The sequence below is a fragment of the Diachasma alloeum genome, unplaced genomic scaffold (assembly GCF_001412515.2).
Source record: "Diachasma alloeum isolate Michigan unplaced genomic scaffold, Dall2.0 Dall_scaffold_00424, whole genome shotgun sequence".
NCBI classification, from domain to species: domain Eukaryota; kingdom Metazoa; phylum Arthropoda; class Insecta; order Hymenoptera; family Braconidae; genus Diachasma; species Diachasma alloeum.
This window is the reverse complement of record NW_021680563.1, coordinates 193,231-208,427: the sequence shown is the minus strand read 5'-3', so window position 1 is coordinate 208,427 and position 15,197 is coordinate 193,231. Positions and strand designations below refer to the sequence as shown.

At 37.6% G+C, this 15,197-nt stretch overlaps 1 protein-coding gene across 6 annotated transcripts in view; it reads right to left on the bottom strand.

The window, feature by feature from the left end:
- Positions 1–12,884, bottom strand: part of LOC107042149 (metabotropic glutamate receptor) — a 243,903-nt gene extending 231,019 nt beyond the window's left edge. Inside the window, exons 1-5 of one of the 6 annotated variants that reach the window (XM_029126401.1) lie at positions 12,801–12,884; positions 6,755–7,076; positions 6,348–6,655; positions 5,737–6,241; positions 4,805–5,648 (exon numbers count right to left, since the gene is read on the bottom strand). In XM_029126401.1, coding sequence (XP_028982234.1) covers positions 4,805–5,275 — 471 coding nt within the window. In that variant the 5' untranslated portion in view covers positions 5,276–5,648; positions 5,737–6,241; positions 6,348–6,655; positions 6,755–7,076; positions 12,801–12,884. Of the gene's footprint in view, positions 1–3,416; positions 3,632–4,804; positions 5,649–5,719; positions 6,242–6,347; positions 6,656–6,754; positions 7,183–8,147; positions 8,616–12,800 lie in introns of those variants that run through there. The other 5 variants (XM_029126402.1, XR_003783115.1, XM_029126403.1 and 2 more) reach the window with 5 other exon arrangements.
- Positions 12,885–15,197: the final 2,313 nt, after the last annotated feature.

Here is a 15,197-nt window from a genome sequence, read left to right as displayed (position 1 = left end):
TACTACATTGGCAAATCAACACGAAAAATATACTTTGGTTAATTGGATAATAAATCAAAAGAATTTAGAAATCGCCTTGATTGCGGGGGCTGGACAATTCATCCCTTTCAACGAACTGATGTCCCAATACTCTTTGCCTCCTCCCGCTCACGATTTTGCAAGCTCGGTTTTGGTGGTCAATAACGTGACTTATTCTTTTCATTATAAAACCGGCTTCTATTTCGCTCAGTGTATTGGCAACACAGATAAAGATATCACCTTCAGCCTCATTCAGTCCATTTTTATTGATGACGAAATACCCTATGCAATCGTTAATACATGTGAAACTGAGTTTAATTATTTACTCCAAGCTTATCACATACATTCATCGTCGTCAGACAATTTTTCTATCGTAAATCTGAGCTCCTGGGTTCACAAGCAACCGTATCAAGCTCACGAAGGTTTTGATACCGATGAGAAGTTTCTAGTTCTTAGGCATTTTGTACTTTAACGTTGAATAATTGTGAATAATAAAAAAAAATCGATGGAAGGTTAATTGTTTTTATGTTTGTTTGGAGGTTCATTTCTTCAGCTACTTCATGTTCAGCCGCTCGATGCCTAAAAAATATAAACCTATCGCTTCGGATATTTATATTTATTACAAATCCATATTTATTTACTCCTTTGGAGCTTTAAGGCCGTTTGACTTTCGATCACTTCAATTCGATTAATCTCTTCAGTTCCATTCCAGAGATTATTAGGTTTTCCTATCCCGTTCAACACTTGAGAATCATATCCAAGTACTTTGACTATTTTTTTTTCAGTAAAATGCCTTCTCATTTCTGTAGTTGAACATGGGAGCTTCCATTTGAGCCCGTTCAACTCTAAGTTTCTCACGAAGGTAAACTCACGCATTTTAATTGGCAAATTTGATAATTGAAAAGCTGTAAAAGATACTTGGATATATTTAAGAACCTTCACCTCTTCTATAGTTCCGCTCGTCCTTTTCGACTGATCCTGGAGGCCATATTTTTCTATTTGACATCATTGAGATACATCATCGCTGTAGAGTCAAAGGAGCGTAAAAGCCAAAAACCTCCCTTTTGAAAGCCGAAAGAGTGTAAATCCCATTTCAATGTTTCCTCGACTTTTTATTCAATTTCCAATCCGTACCTCACATATTATTAAATTACTAAATTGCATTTTGTTTAGGACTAGAAGAACCCTGCTACCAAATTAATACCATGTACTACAATGTGTAGTGATTGAACGAATAAATAAATCAATGAATGAATAAATATGGACCATTCCGCTAAATATCGTAGGAGCATCCGGTCTCAAAATCTTCGACGATTTTTTTATTATTCTTCTGAATACTTATTTATAGAAAAGAAAATTTATTGGCTGGCAGAGATTCCGCGGCTTCATTGGGGGCACTCCGCATGATTGCAAAATTTTACTCGAATTTCCTCGCTCGTTTTTAACGTATTGAAAAATGATTTAAAAAAAATTAAAAACATAGATTTTGATCGAAAATTATCTAAATTTTCAAAAAATTGCGGCCATTTTGTTCCTTCACTTCAACTCCATGGTGAAAATCGAAGAATAAAACTTCACACGTTAATTTGAAAAAAATATCCGATTTCGGGAAAAAAAGTGGAGATCGGGCTCAAATTAACGACGAAGTTTTATTTTTCGATTTTCACCATGAAGTTGGAGTCGGGGAACAAAATGACCGCCGTTTTTTAAAAATTCAGAAAATTTCCGATTAAAATTCATCTTTTGAATTTTTTTAAAGCATTTTTGAACCTGTTAAAGAAGAGCGAAGAAATTTGAGCTCAATTTTTTAATGACGCGGGGCGCCTCTACTTAAGCCGCGGAATCTCTGCTAGCCAAGAAATTTTCTTTTCTATACACAAGTATTCAGAAGAAAGTAAAAAAAAATAGTCGTCAATTTTGAGGCCGCATTCTCGTACGATATTTGGCGGAATGGCCCATATTCAATTTCCAAGCGAAAATCCATTGACGAAAAGATTTCTAAGGTGCGTAAATTCTCACTTACATACTTATTTGCCATTATCAGTCATACACTTTGGAAAAAACCATGAACTGTATAAAATGACTACCAAAGGAGCATATCTCCCATGTATGCCTCCGATTTGTCATTACGGAAAGAGACAATCGATGGATTATTCCAAAGTTATATTCTCCCGAGAATCATTGCTGAAATAATACTTGTCGAATTTGACTTTCAACCATCTGTGAAATCCTTTCCTCCCTTCATCGAAATTCATGTCATCCCCTTGGAAATGACTACAAAACTGCACGTTCATGAAATTTCAATTCTTTTCACACAGGACATTTTTGTTTAAATCCATAAAAGAAATACAACACATTTTACGCCTCAAGTCTTAATTTATCAAAATTTAGAAAATTCTGGAAGAAATAAGGAATTACTCATTATCCTCCGTGTAATTGTGGAATCAATTGCAATGAACAGAAAATAAATGGAGAAACCTCTACTTTGGGGGTACATCCCTTTGTAATTTTTCATGATCATATGGACGAGAATATCAACTTAGAGATTAAAAGTGAAAGAGAGTATGTTCTGGAGTTACGCTCCTTCGATTGTGATTATTTGGACTTACGCCCGTTTGTCATTGATCGTGCTGACCGGAATATTAACTAGAAGATGAAACGCAAAGGGGCGTATGTCTTGGAGATACGCCCCTTCCGTTCTAATTATTTGGACATGCGCCCATTTGTCTCTATTATAATTGATTGGCAAACAATATTTGAAGAATTTAGCTAATGCCATTTCACGATCAAAAAGAGACATACGGCCGCCTGAATTTCCAAAAAAAATCTTAAAGTAATGGCGCTTACGCCCCTTTGGCTATAGAGTGACAAGATATTTCAGATACCTTTGACCTTATTCAATTTTTCAAACCCTTCTAACCCTACTGTCAATGATCCCATATTTTCCTTTAGATAATTTATTCCCATAAAATCCAATAGTGTTTACTGGTCACATCTGTATAGAGTAATTTCGCTTTTGAAATGAAAAAAGAATCTTACTGAATCGCCTCCTTCAATAACACCTTCCGTGGTGTTGATCAGTAAACGGCCGGTGTAACTTATCCGGTGTTAACTTCCCACCGAGACGGTGTTATAATTCACTCCATGCAGTGTCACCCGTTGCACCTCCTCGGTGTTAGCGTTAACACCGAAATTACGCTCCATACCAAATTTTTAACACCGCGAGTCCACACTGGAAACGGTATGGACTTTCTGGGACACCGATTTGGTGTCAAAACAACACCGGATTTTTTACTGTGTACCACTGACCTCTTAGAGGGCAATCAGTGAAAACGTTCGTGCCTGGTCAGGCGATAATGCATCAAGTCAAACGGAGAATTTAATTAAAACGAGGTGAATTATATTCGTTGCTATTTTGCTCTATTTTTCACAGGAGCTACATTGACAACTCATACTTTTATTCCCCTAAGGTGATATGATGAAATTGAAAATTGGGATAGAAAAATGTTTTGAAAAATTAAGCATCGGTTACAATGATAGAAAACATAATTCCATACATCTTCAACTAATTTGAGGAACTGGAAGGAAACTACTGCATCATCTTTGATGAAAGCTGGATATGTTTTGAAAATAAAAGTAGTCATTAATTCAATTTAATTAAAAACATTCGTAAAACTAAAAAATTCTAGAAATTGTGGCATCAGTTGAAGAGATGAAATGGTGGCCCAAATATTTTTAATTGCGTTAGCGGAGGAGGATGCTTAGAACGGTCGGAATAACAATCCGATTAAAATTCAGTCATAGAGAGAATGTGAGTGAATTAAAATAGAGTCAATGCCTTCATTAGGCCGAAGCAAAACTTTTCTGGTCAATATGAGTTTTCAATCATATGAGGTAGAAAGGGTTTTTCTGGGGGTGTAACGAATAAAATTTTTTAGCATAATGGTCATAGGCAGGCATTCATGGACATGGAGCTACGCGTCCGTGAATTCGTGCCTACGGGCGTCATGATAAAAACCATCATTCGTCACTTGGCCGAAAATAATATTTTTCCGGGCTGCTGCGATGGGGTTTTTTACTCGTGTGGCGTTGGCATCGGAGCCGATGGCGAGGACTGGCCAACCACACGAGTAAAAAAACCCCATCGCAGCAGCCCAGGAGAAGATTTTTTTGTAGTGATTTTCAAGTTTTCGAGTTTGGGAAGTATGCAATACCAATTCCCAGACGAGAAATCGTGAGAAGCAGTACAGAAAAAATACTTTTCTAGCTCATATGATTCCATCCTTGGATTCGGCTCGGACTGCGAACTCATATCCGCAGAAAAGTTTTCGTCAGTCTAGTGACGAAAAATACTATTACATAGCAAAAAGCAACTCATAATTTTTTTGCCGAATCACATGCTCCAACACTTTACTTCATTTTCAAAATCGCTTCATGTTTAATGACGTTCTAGGCCCGAAAACTCAATCATCATCCGAACATTAAGTAATTCAATTTGGTTATTACCTAAAGGCTAAAAATCTCGAAATCTACTGATTGCATTAATTTGTGGAAAGCACTAATACGAATGTGAGCTAGATTGATATCTGAAGAATGAAAAAATGGTGAACAGTAGGGAAAATCGGCTGTGAAGTATAGGAGCATAAAAAACATGTACAATTTTCTCCGGAAATTACTCAAATTCACTCAAATTCAAGCCAGTTAAAAATAATTGAGCCATTTTCCTCTCATTAAACCTCTTCCATCTCTTTTGTGTCCTTCAGAAATTTTAATTGCATCCATTTACCTGGAGTGACACTGAACTGTAGGATCCTCCGATGACTCCAAAAATTGGTCCAGCACTGGCTGTGTTCCTGACCTTAGGTGTTGAGCCATCAGTGCACTCGAGTATACTAATGTCTAGATTCGATAACGAGGCTCTCACAAAGTGTAGGCTCTGATTGAGTGCATACGTGTCCCTGCTGCACGTATCAAGTATATGAACACCGAGTGAAATACCGGGCAATATTTTATTTTCCTGATTAATCTGATCAACAGCAAAAAGCATGGCCTCAAGTCTCTGCACTCCTCTGTTATAAACTTTGGATCCACACGTAAATTCTCCCTTATCATGAACGGGAAAAAGTCCACCGAGAACTATATCCCCAGGTATGAGAATGGCCTCTCTCTCTGGCGTTGTTTTTGATGTTACCCTGCCACTCTGAAGATACACGAACACATTCAGCAGGGGTAAAATAAGTGTCCAACGTTCAACCATGTTTAATTATTTGATAATAGATTTTTTTCTCTTCGTAGAGACTGGACTCAGGAGAATGTCTACACGGTTCACAGTGTTTGATATTATTTCACTGAATCAAGAACCATTGTAAACCATCATTGATAACAAATGAATACGTATATGAGTCCTAACGCCGTATAATATTCTCCGTGTGTTAGTAACACAGAAAATTCTCATCATTGATCCTTTATCACCCTCTAAGCCTGACGAGTCTTCCAGGCTTAGCGCCTTGACCCCGCACTCCGCTAGGATCACATTTGCGATGTGTCAACTGAGGTCGATGCGTTTATTGTTGGATAATCAAAGTCCCCAATCCCTCCTATCCTCTTTATACGTGTTCCAACAAAAAAACCTGAAAATCGAATCGCGTCAGTTACAATAGTGAGATTTCCCCTGAGATTTTATTCAATTTTTTCATGTTACATTCGTATTCTCCGTACTTTCAGTTCCGTAAATTTATGATTTCTCGGTGCAAATTTTCAAACCCCTCATTTTTCACTTTTCTCCTTGTTTATTCTCCGCGCCATTAGCTGCTCTCCAATGTATTCAAGCCTTTCTTAGAGCGCCTCCTTTTCCTTTTCCGTTTCTTGGATGATCCGTGTCTCAACTCGCTGAAGTTCCTAATTATCAGTTGCGATAACGAACGCCTAGACTATTATCTTCTCGTTTCTTCTATCTTCTCATTCCTTTTGAGTATTGCATTAAATTCTCAAGTTCTTAGCTCTCCATTTTTTCAATTCCAAAAATTCTAGGAAAATCTTGGATGACATTTGTTGAATTTCTCCTCTCTCCCCGATTAGAGCTCTATTGTTTTCTCAAGATAAAGCTCCACTCAGCTCATAATTATACCAAGGCTGCTAGTTACCATGTGACTCTTTCAGCCGCATTTATATCGATTTAAATTGAACACGACGATGAGTGAACTTTATTTCTGGACGAGGCAACCTGAAGGAGAAAAAAACGAATGAAGAAACGCAAAAAAAAATAGAATGAAAGGAGAACAAGCAGAATTCAAACTCGCCTTTATTCTCTTCGTGAAAAAGTACTCTACCTTCTTCGTCCTCAGTAAAGCACCCAGAGAGGGGCTAAAAGGGATACTGCTGGTTTCTGAAGATTTTTCAAAGTGACGGCACACCACTCAGACGTACCATTAGCCTGGATGAGAACCGCCTGGCCTTTAGATGGTTTTCGTTCTCGAATTTCCTTTCTGCTTCCTAACATTTCCTTATTCCTCCTATCGTTGGAATTACTTCCCACCAAAAAGATCAGTACTTTGTCCATAATACTCAAGCTGATCCACTTGTAATATGTTCTTGTTGTTTTAGTTTTCCTTTATTAAATTTTATCCCAAATCTGGAACTGAAGGATACTGGATGAGTTAACTCAAACGCATCCGGTTACTTTTCGATTTCTGCCTACTCCTCAAACCACTCTTCCCCCCCGCCCTCGATTATTCACCTCTTCTCCAGCCTTCTGGCAATCACCGGCCGGATACTATCGAGAAATCGATGGTCACACGATTCAGGGGAAACAACATATTCAACCATGAAAAAAAATCACACGTTTACTATTCTCTTCGTTATAAATGTTCCCTTCATTTTTCCTCTACTATCAAACAGCTCTTCTCTCTCATTCATCTCATTGACGTCATTTCCATGCCAACTCAAAGAGATACAAAATACTAACGGCTTTCTTGTCCGCCTTTCTTCTTTCTGACATTGTGTCACGCAACAGACATCATCATTTTGATATCGAGGGAGGAAAGAAACTGTATGGTTCCCTGAAATAAAAGTTCTTTTTATATTCCTTTAGTATTGAGGACATTCCCTTATTTTGTTTTTCCGAAAGTTAATGGTAAAAGAAAATTAAGAAAATCACGACAGAAAAAAAATTATTTGCCTTCTCGTTGGTTCAATGACTTTTAATTCACGTCCATAAACCACTTCGTCGTTTGCTCCAGGTATGTATTTCTCATTTATTCTTATTCCGTGGTGTTCATTTGCTCGCGAGAGGAAAGGGGATGGAGGCCTTCTCGCCGACTGATTAAAGTCACGTTAACAGTAACTGAAAGGCGTACATTCCCTTTATCTCTGTAATTTTCTCTCGCTCATTCATCCAGGTGTCTTCCCAATGTTTGTATCATTCACTCTTCTCCTCGCATATTTTTTGTCTTTCTTCCGCATCAAATGACAATAGTATTGATTCCTTGTTTTGGACTTTGAAATTGAGGGCTTCTTCTCTCTATCTTAATTTTTTTTTGTATTATTGCGTTGCTCTCGAGAATCCATCATTTTTCTGAAAGACTATAATTACTCCTTCGAGATGCCCGCACCAATTGGATGTACGTCACTCTTTGCCTCACTTTTTACGACCTACTAGAATTATCTCCTGGATATGTCCGAGGGATTAGTGGCAACAGAATCCACGATTACCGTCACAGCGTAATGTATAAAGTTGTCTACCTTTTCACTTTTCCCTGTCTTGATTTTGGTTCATAAGATTTGAAATCCAATCAACTATGAAATATTATTGAAATACACCCAATCAACTATATGCCAGTATATGAAAAACCAATCATACCATTTCCCTTTCAATTCCACTAGATTCAATTCATAAATTTTCCCTCTCTTTGTTGATGAATTCGTGAGCATAATGAGTGACACAGATGAGAATATTATGGAGAATGAATTCGGGAAGGAAGCAGAACAATAATTATAAAAATATTCTGCAGAGATTAGTAGGATTGGTGTGTCACTTAGCAAATTGCGAGCCTCAACAATTTGCATTTACTCTCTGATTTATTTTTTCTTCCAATTTTGTTTCATTTTCTTATTTTTTCAAGATGCTCTACCCACAGTAACCGAAACAGAACGGATTGTACTTGGAATCTCGATCACGATGATTCCTTCAGTTAAATACGGTTTTATAATTTCACTGCGTTCTCCCCAGTCCACTTTGTATTTTCCCTACATTTTCGGTAGAACATATTTGCTTTATCTCTAGTGGATGAATAAGTGTGTCCAGCCTCCGCTGACAGATAACCGTTAACCATTAATGGAACACTCCGATTGAAAACGTCGACTAGTTTTTTTGTTCACTTTGTAACATATCACGGTTTACATCTTCAGTTTCAATTCTAACCTCTAATGGGTAATAATGGCAACCTGTCCATTAGGATGGAAATTATCACAATTCCAAACGTTTTCACTATAAGACAGTAGGGAGTTATTTGCTAACACAGGTTCTTTTCACTTTGCTTCTCCTTTATCAATTCTGGAGGGATGGTAACATCGAATATGGAGAGCTTTTGCCGACAACTGGCCGGCGACTAACGGTCCGTACGCATATCTCGATGCCCTCGGTTGGAGCGAAAACCTCTCCCACCCATTACATTGCCACCCTCTTTTTCTCTACTGGAGGGAGAGAGACGCGGACACTTTTCGACCCCTTTCCGGGGTTTTTCATCCCTCCTTGTGGATATCCCCTCACCCCTCTTCTCCGCAGGAGTTAAACGACGTGCGCGAGGAGGGGAAAAACGGAACAGTGGAAAAAATAAACGAGGGGAAAAACAACGAAAACAATGTTTTTTTTGGCTGGTTTTCTGTTCAGTTGTGTTCTATCATCTTCACTTTACGGATGTTAGACTTTCAGGAGAGATTTTAAGAGTGAATTGATGATATTTTCAGAAGAGGGGAGAATATATCGACGGAAGATAATCAATGGAGTGGGAAAAATATTATATTAGGTTCCATTTTACTCTATTGAGGGATTGGTTGTTCGGGTTGATTTGTAGAAAGTTGTGAGACTGAGATAGAATTTTTTGCGTTAATCATTCCACGCGGGTTATTTATAGGACTGAGGGAGGTTTGCTAGTGGGGTGATTTTTGGGAGCGATATGGTAACACTTGGGCGGGGCTTTGTTAGTGGAAAGGGTGCATACGGTCTCATTCTAAGGAGTAATAGAGAGATCTATTCTAGCTTTAAACTGTTGATATAGTAGGGAACTTATTGTACTGGAACAGAGGCATAATTTGATAACAGTTGGAAGGAGAGAAAACTATTCCAAAACATGGTGAAGGTGGGGTAGGGGGGTAAGAAAGGGACATATCGTAAAATCCCGAAAGGGTATATAAGGTATAATAAGGTGTATGTACCTGTGCCTGATTCTGTCTAAGTAGCTGAACCACTAAGTGGTGGATTGACGATTTTACTTGATAATTAAACAATGTCTCCTGAAAATGGTGATTTGAACTTCCCGGATGATATATGAATTTATGAAGGTTGCAGTAGCACAAATTTCACGCAGTTGATGCTCTCGAGAATATTGAAATGCAGCGGTCAAACTTGCTACTTGAGTGAATAGTCATGTTCAGTCTCATTTCTAGTATCCATAGAGAAAAAAAGGAAACACTGTTTTCCATACGATCCACTGGTGAGGCGCGCCTCAGCCGGCAAAAGCCGGCGTTTTCACTGAGAAAACCATTAGAAGCGTAGGTTTTCACAGTGAAAAACCGCGGTTGTTACCAGTCAAGATGCGCCCCACTGGTGCATCTCAGGTAAAATTTCTCAGATCTGAGGTTTTTCTCTGCACAGAAAGAAATAGTGGATTAGCTTTAGAAAAGTTTCTAGATTTTATGAACCGTGGTTTCTAGCCTTCACTTTTCTCAAATCTAGAAAACATTTTCCAAGTTCTCGAAAAAAAATCGAATAAATTATCAATCAAAATTGGGCTCAATTTTTAGCCAAAATATTCTTAATTTTAGAAAGAACAATTTTCAAAAATCTAGAAATTGTTTCCAATTTTGGGGAGTTTTGTAAAAAGGGCGTTTGGTGAAAGGGGAGTTTTATTATTAAGGAGGGATTTTTGTATAGGGGGTCTATATGAGGGGTTTTTTAAAGTGGGGTTTTATTAGTGGGGTCATGGTTTATGTGGGTGGGTCATATAGATGGAGGCCTTGATTCACGGAGAGAACGTTTATATGGAGGAGGAGGGTGGCTGTAGAGCTGTAGGAGCGATCTATCGGATAGTTATAGTAATGACTCGGAAAATTGAAGTGTGTGTGCATGTGGGTGTGTGTGTGTGCACAAAATTTTGCTCGACGATTACTCTTGAACGGATGATGCGATTAAAATGTTTTTTTTTCCAATCGGCGCATCTTTGTGTAAATTAGAACTGACTAGTTTGTAAAAACGATCGTCTCAGCGATTCTCTAGTAATTCGCAAAAAACTTGTGAAAAAACGCCAAAAATCATGTTTTCTTGACTAATTCGATCATTTTTGCAGTAGAAATGAAGCGATTTGGATTGTTTTGCATTCAATCGATGAATATTAGTATGCAGTACACCAGAGTGGATTTTGAGTAAAATCGAGCGTTTTCCAGTTTTTCTAAAAATAAAACTTCTGGAACTCTGATTTTTTTGTTTCATGTCACAACAATGACCTGCATGAAACCCATGTTGGGGAGAATAGGGCAACATGGACCAGAGGGCGAAATGGACCGCGGGGAAAAATGGACCGGTGTTCCGTGAAGGATTGAAATTGGATATTCGAAATTTGACATCTGAAATTTCAAATTTTTTTACCCTTATTTTCATTACAGATATAAGTAATATGATTGAGAGACATGTACAGATTATATAGTTATAGAAGCTTGGAACGAGTGAATACCCCTTTCCCTCCTCCTGACTTGTGAATCGAGTGACAATTGAATGATGTATTGATTGCGATGGAGTTGGTCTTTTGTCTGACATGAATGAATTTGTCTCTCTCTTCCTATCATTAAAATAAATCCACCCCTTTAATGAAATAAAACTGTCTTATTTACTACAATATTATTTCCAGAGATGCAAATGCGTCGCATGGGTCATTGACGGTTACATGACGAGGTATTTATGACGTCTGTTACAATTCTCCTCATTATTAAAGTGCTTAAAATCGGCCATAAGCAGTTTAATAATTTTAATCACGGTCGTAATCAACGAACTAAAATACAATTCTCCTCTCCCGCCTCCATGACCCCAGGGGTTATTCACTACCGAATATCGTGACAAAATGATTGCTGATTTCAAAGTGATTTCATAGGATTTTGATCCTGATTTCATGATTTCAAATGATTTCACATGATTTCAATTAATTTTAAATAATTTCAAATTTTCGGTTTCACCTATCTACGCAATTGCCTCCGGGCATCGGAAAAAAATTGAACCAGGTAATAAAATAAGACGTGAATCGCGAACAAGTTGCAACGAGGAACCCACTCTATGAGGGGCAATGAGAGGGAGCGAACAGGAGTCATAGTTCGAAATTCACGAGGTTCTGAGAATTAAATCGGAACAATAGGTGGAGGAATTGATTTCAAAAATCTAATTTTTTTTACCTTTGAATGGCAAAGATTGCGCCAAAACATCAATATTGATCCGAAATTCGGAAATGACCTTGATAATGGTGATTTTTTCTCCGAAGCTTGCGCACGTCTCATCGCCACTGACCGATAGACTCTAAATTTAAATCATATCACTTCAATTTTTTTCACAAACTGGGCGAGACGCGCGCTTCGTACGCGCTAGCCAGGCTGCATGAAATTGATTCTTCAATCAATTTTTTAAATTCGACTAATTCTTGACGTCATTATAATGCCACTGAATATTGGCGAGAATGACAACAATCCAACATTAAAACGCTGAAAGAAATCGTGAATTGCCACATCATCACCCATAACAATTGATCAAATGGATATAGTGAGAAAAATCACACGTCATTTCAAAGATCTACTTGAAATCTTCAATTTAGTGTATAATAAATCCTCATTGCTCAAGTGCAAAGATCCAATAATGGATGAAAAGATCGAAATTCAAGGTGCGACATAACGTGCAAAAGAGAAAAGATCTCCTATAACTTTATGAAAATTCCACCAAATTGCATCCAATACATCACAATTTGAAGAAGGAATAATGCCTTTCAAATTGTTTCTAATGGACAAAGCCAGCCAAAGTTGAATTTTCAAATAAAAGATGAAAAATAAAATTTAAGCAAATGAGTGGCTCATCGCACATATGTAAATAATTTGCTTCCGAATGGATTAATCGAATTAAAACAAAAAAGTGCATATTCGGTTTTTTGTTATCAATTTCAGATTAGTAGGAAAGGTCAACCTTGACTTGACCTTGACCTTGACTTGACTGTGACTTGACCCGTCAGTGTCGGGCCAGGGGCGGCCCAATGTCGGACCAAGGGCGGGCCAATGTTGGCCCAAGATTGCCTCCCAAATGAGACTAGAATTAAAAAAAAAATAATGCGATGGCCACTATTTTCGAACTCGACCGAAATAACATCCAAAGGAATATTTTAAGCGATAATTGAAGAGATTACGATGATTATTTTTTGAATGATCGTCGAAAAACTAAATTGGAAAAAAAGCTCACATACATACATACATACAGACATACACCAAGTGGGACTGCATTATGGAGGCTCTTGAGACAATGAATGTGCCTGGATACTTACGGAGGATGGTAGCTAGCTATTTCACCAATAGAGTGCTAAAATACGATACGGAGGATGGCCCCAAGGAATATGCAGTCACCGGAGGAGTACCTCAGGGTCAGTAAGAGAATAAACTGGTCTGACTAGAGTTTAGTCGGTATTGAGAGTATGTCCGAGTCCGACACTCACCTGACGGAGGGAACCATCCATCCCCTCCCTCAGGTCGTTGTGCGTAAATGCATTCTCCCAACAGACCAAGGAAAAAAAAACACATACATACATACATACATACATACATACATATATACATACATACATAGATATGGACGTGATCTCAAAACAGCATATTCGAACTCCTCAGATCAAAATTAGTCAACCTGACACAAAAAAATGGAAATTTTCGATTTGACGAATATAATGCTTTTATAATTCGGAAGCAAAACTGCCACAACTCTCTGAAAAAGGATCGGAATTAAACGAATAACGTCTCAATTCGAAGCTTATTCAATGAGCTTTCCGCCCGATATCAGATTTTCTCTAATAACTTAGCCAAAAATTGTAATTCAGGACGAAACACTAAAAAAATTGGCAATTTTCATATAATCACCCGTAACGTTTGATCAAGTGGATGGAGTGAGAAAAAACATACGCGATCCCAAAAAAATGCATTTAAAATGCATCATAAATTCTCATTGGTCAAGGGCAAAGATCCAATAATGGATGAAAGGGGCGAAGGGTGACATGACGTTCAAAAGACAAACAATCTCAAATAACTTAATGAAAATTCAATCAAATTACGTTCAATACATCACAATTTGAAGCACGAATAATCCACTTCAAGATATTATATCAATATTTCGATTGATTTGACGCAAAAGAGTAGAAAAATCTAGCCCCAGTCGATTTTGAAGTAAAAGCATAAAAAAACAATTTTTGCCTAAAAGTGCTATAACTTGATGAAAAATGATCAGAATGATCAGAATAAATTTTGCACAAAAATCCTCGCGCTGCGCCCTCGGGATTTTAATCTGTAACACTTTTTCCTCTCGTTGCTACGCAATAAAACAATCGGGAAATATCCGATAATTTTGGAGGTCTCGTGGTATTACTACTGAAAACTCGAAAAAGGACCACCATCATGGTCACGTATTGTTCCATAAAGGAAAAGAAGTGTCCAAATACGTAAAAAACAAGTGGATAATCGCATTTTCTGTATGAGTATAGCTTATGTTGCTAACAAATTGGCAATATGCTTCCGAATGGATTCTCTATTTTTTAAATTTATTACTCTTATTTTTTATTGTTTTGAATACTGACACCCATATGACTCTCTTATGATCCCGATATTACCCTTTTATGAGCCCATAGAACCCCCATATGGCCCCATCTGGCTCCATGTGACATCTATGTGGCCCCATATGACTCTTATATAAGCCCACATGACTGCATATCACTCCATATGATCCCGTATGACTCCCAAATGACTCTTGTATGAGCTGATGCGATCCTTGTATGACCCCATAACACCATATGACTCTCATTTGACGCCTATATTTGACTCCATATAACCTCATATGACCTCCATATAACCCTATATGGGCACATATGGCCCAATGTGACCCCCACATGACCCCGTGTGACCCCCATATAATGCCATATTACTCCAATATGACCTCATACAAACCCTATATGGACCTCAGATAACATCCAAATGACCTCATATAACCCCCATATGCACCCGTACAACTTTTATATGACCCCATATAACCCATATATGACCCCCATATGACCTCCGTATGACCTAAAGTTTCATATTGCTACTATGCAACTTAATAAATAGTTATGCTGTTTTCATGACCATTGCACTTCATCGAGAAAGCATCAAAACAATCTTTGTGAGCCATGATTTCATTGATATGACTGTTAAACAAAAATTTCACAAACTATATGCTGTAGCTCAACAGTAATGGACAAGATCCGCATCATATTCTGATAGAATCAAGAGGCTATCAATACAAATTTTTTAAGCCATGATTCATTTCATTCTGATAACAATTCTTGAACTGAGCGTCGAAAAATCGATTTTTCAAAAAATACCAATATTTCACAAACTTTATGAATAATTCAACTTTAATTGGTGTCGATGAGCCTATTAACGTCTATATCTATGGAAAAATTCATGAAATTTCATCAAGCTCCTGTGAAGAAAATTGCGAAAAAAATTTGGAAAAAAGTATACACACATACATACATACAGACCCCATCTAAAAATCGCATATTTAGACTTTTTAGACCATATTCAGTTACCCTGACACAATAATTTGGAAACTTAATTTTGAACGATTACAAAGCTTCCATTCGGATGATAACAATTTCGGAGTTTGAACTCTCTACACTCGTTTTTTTCTCACGAGAAAA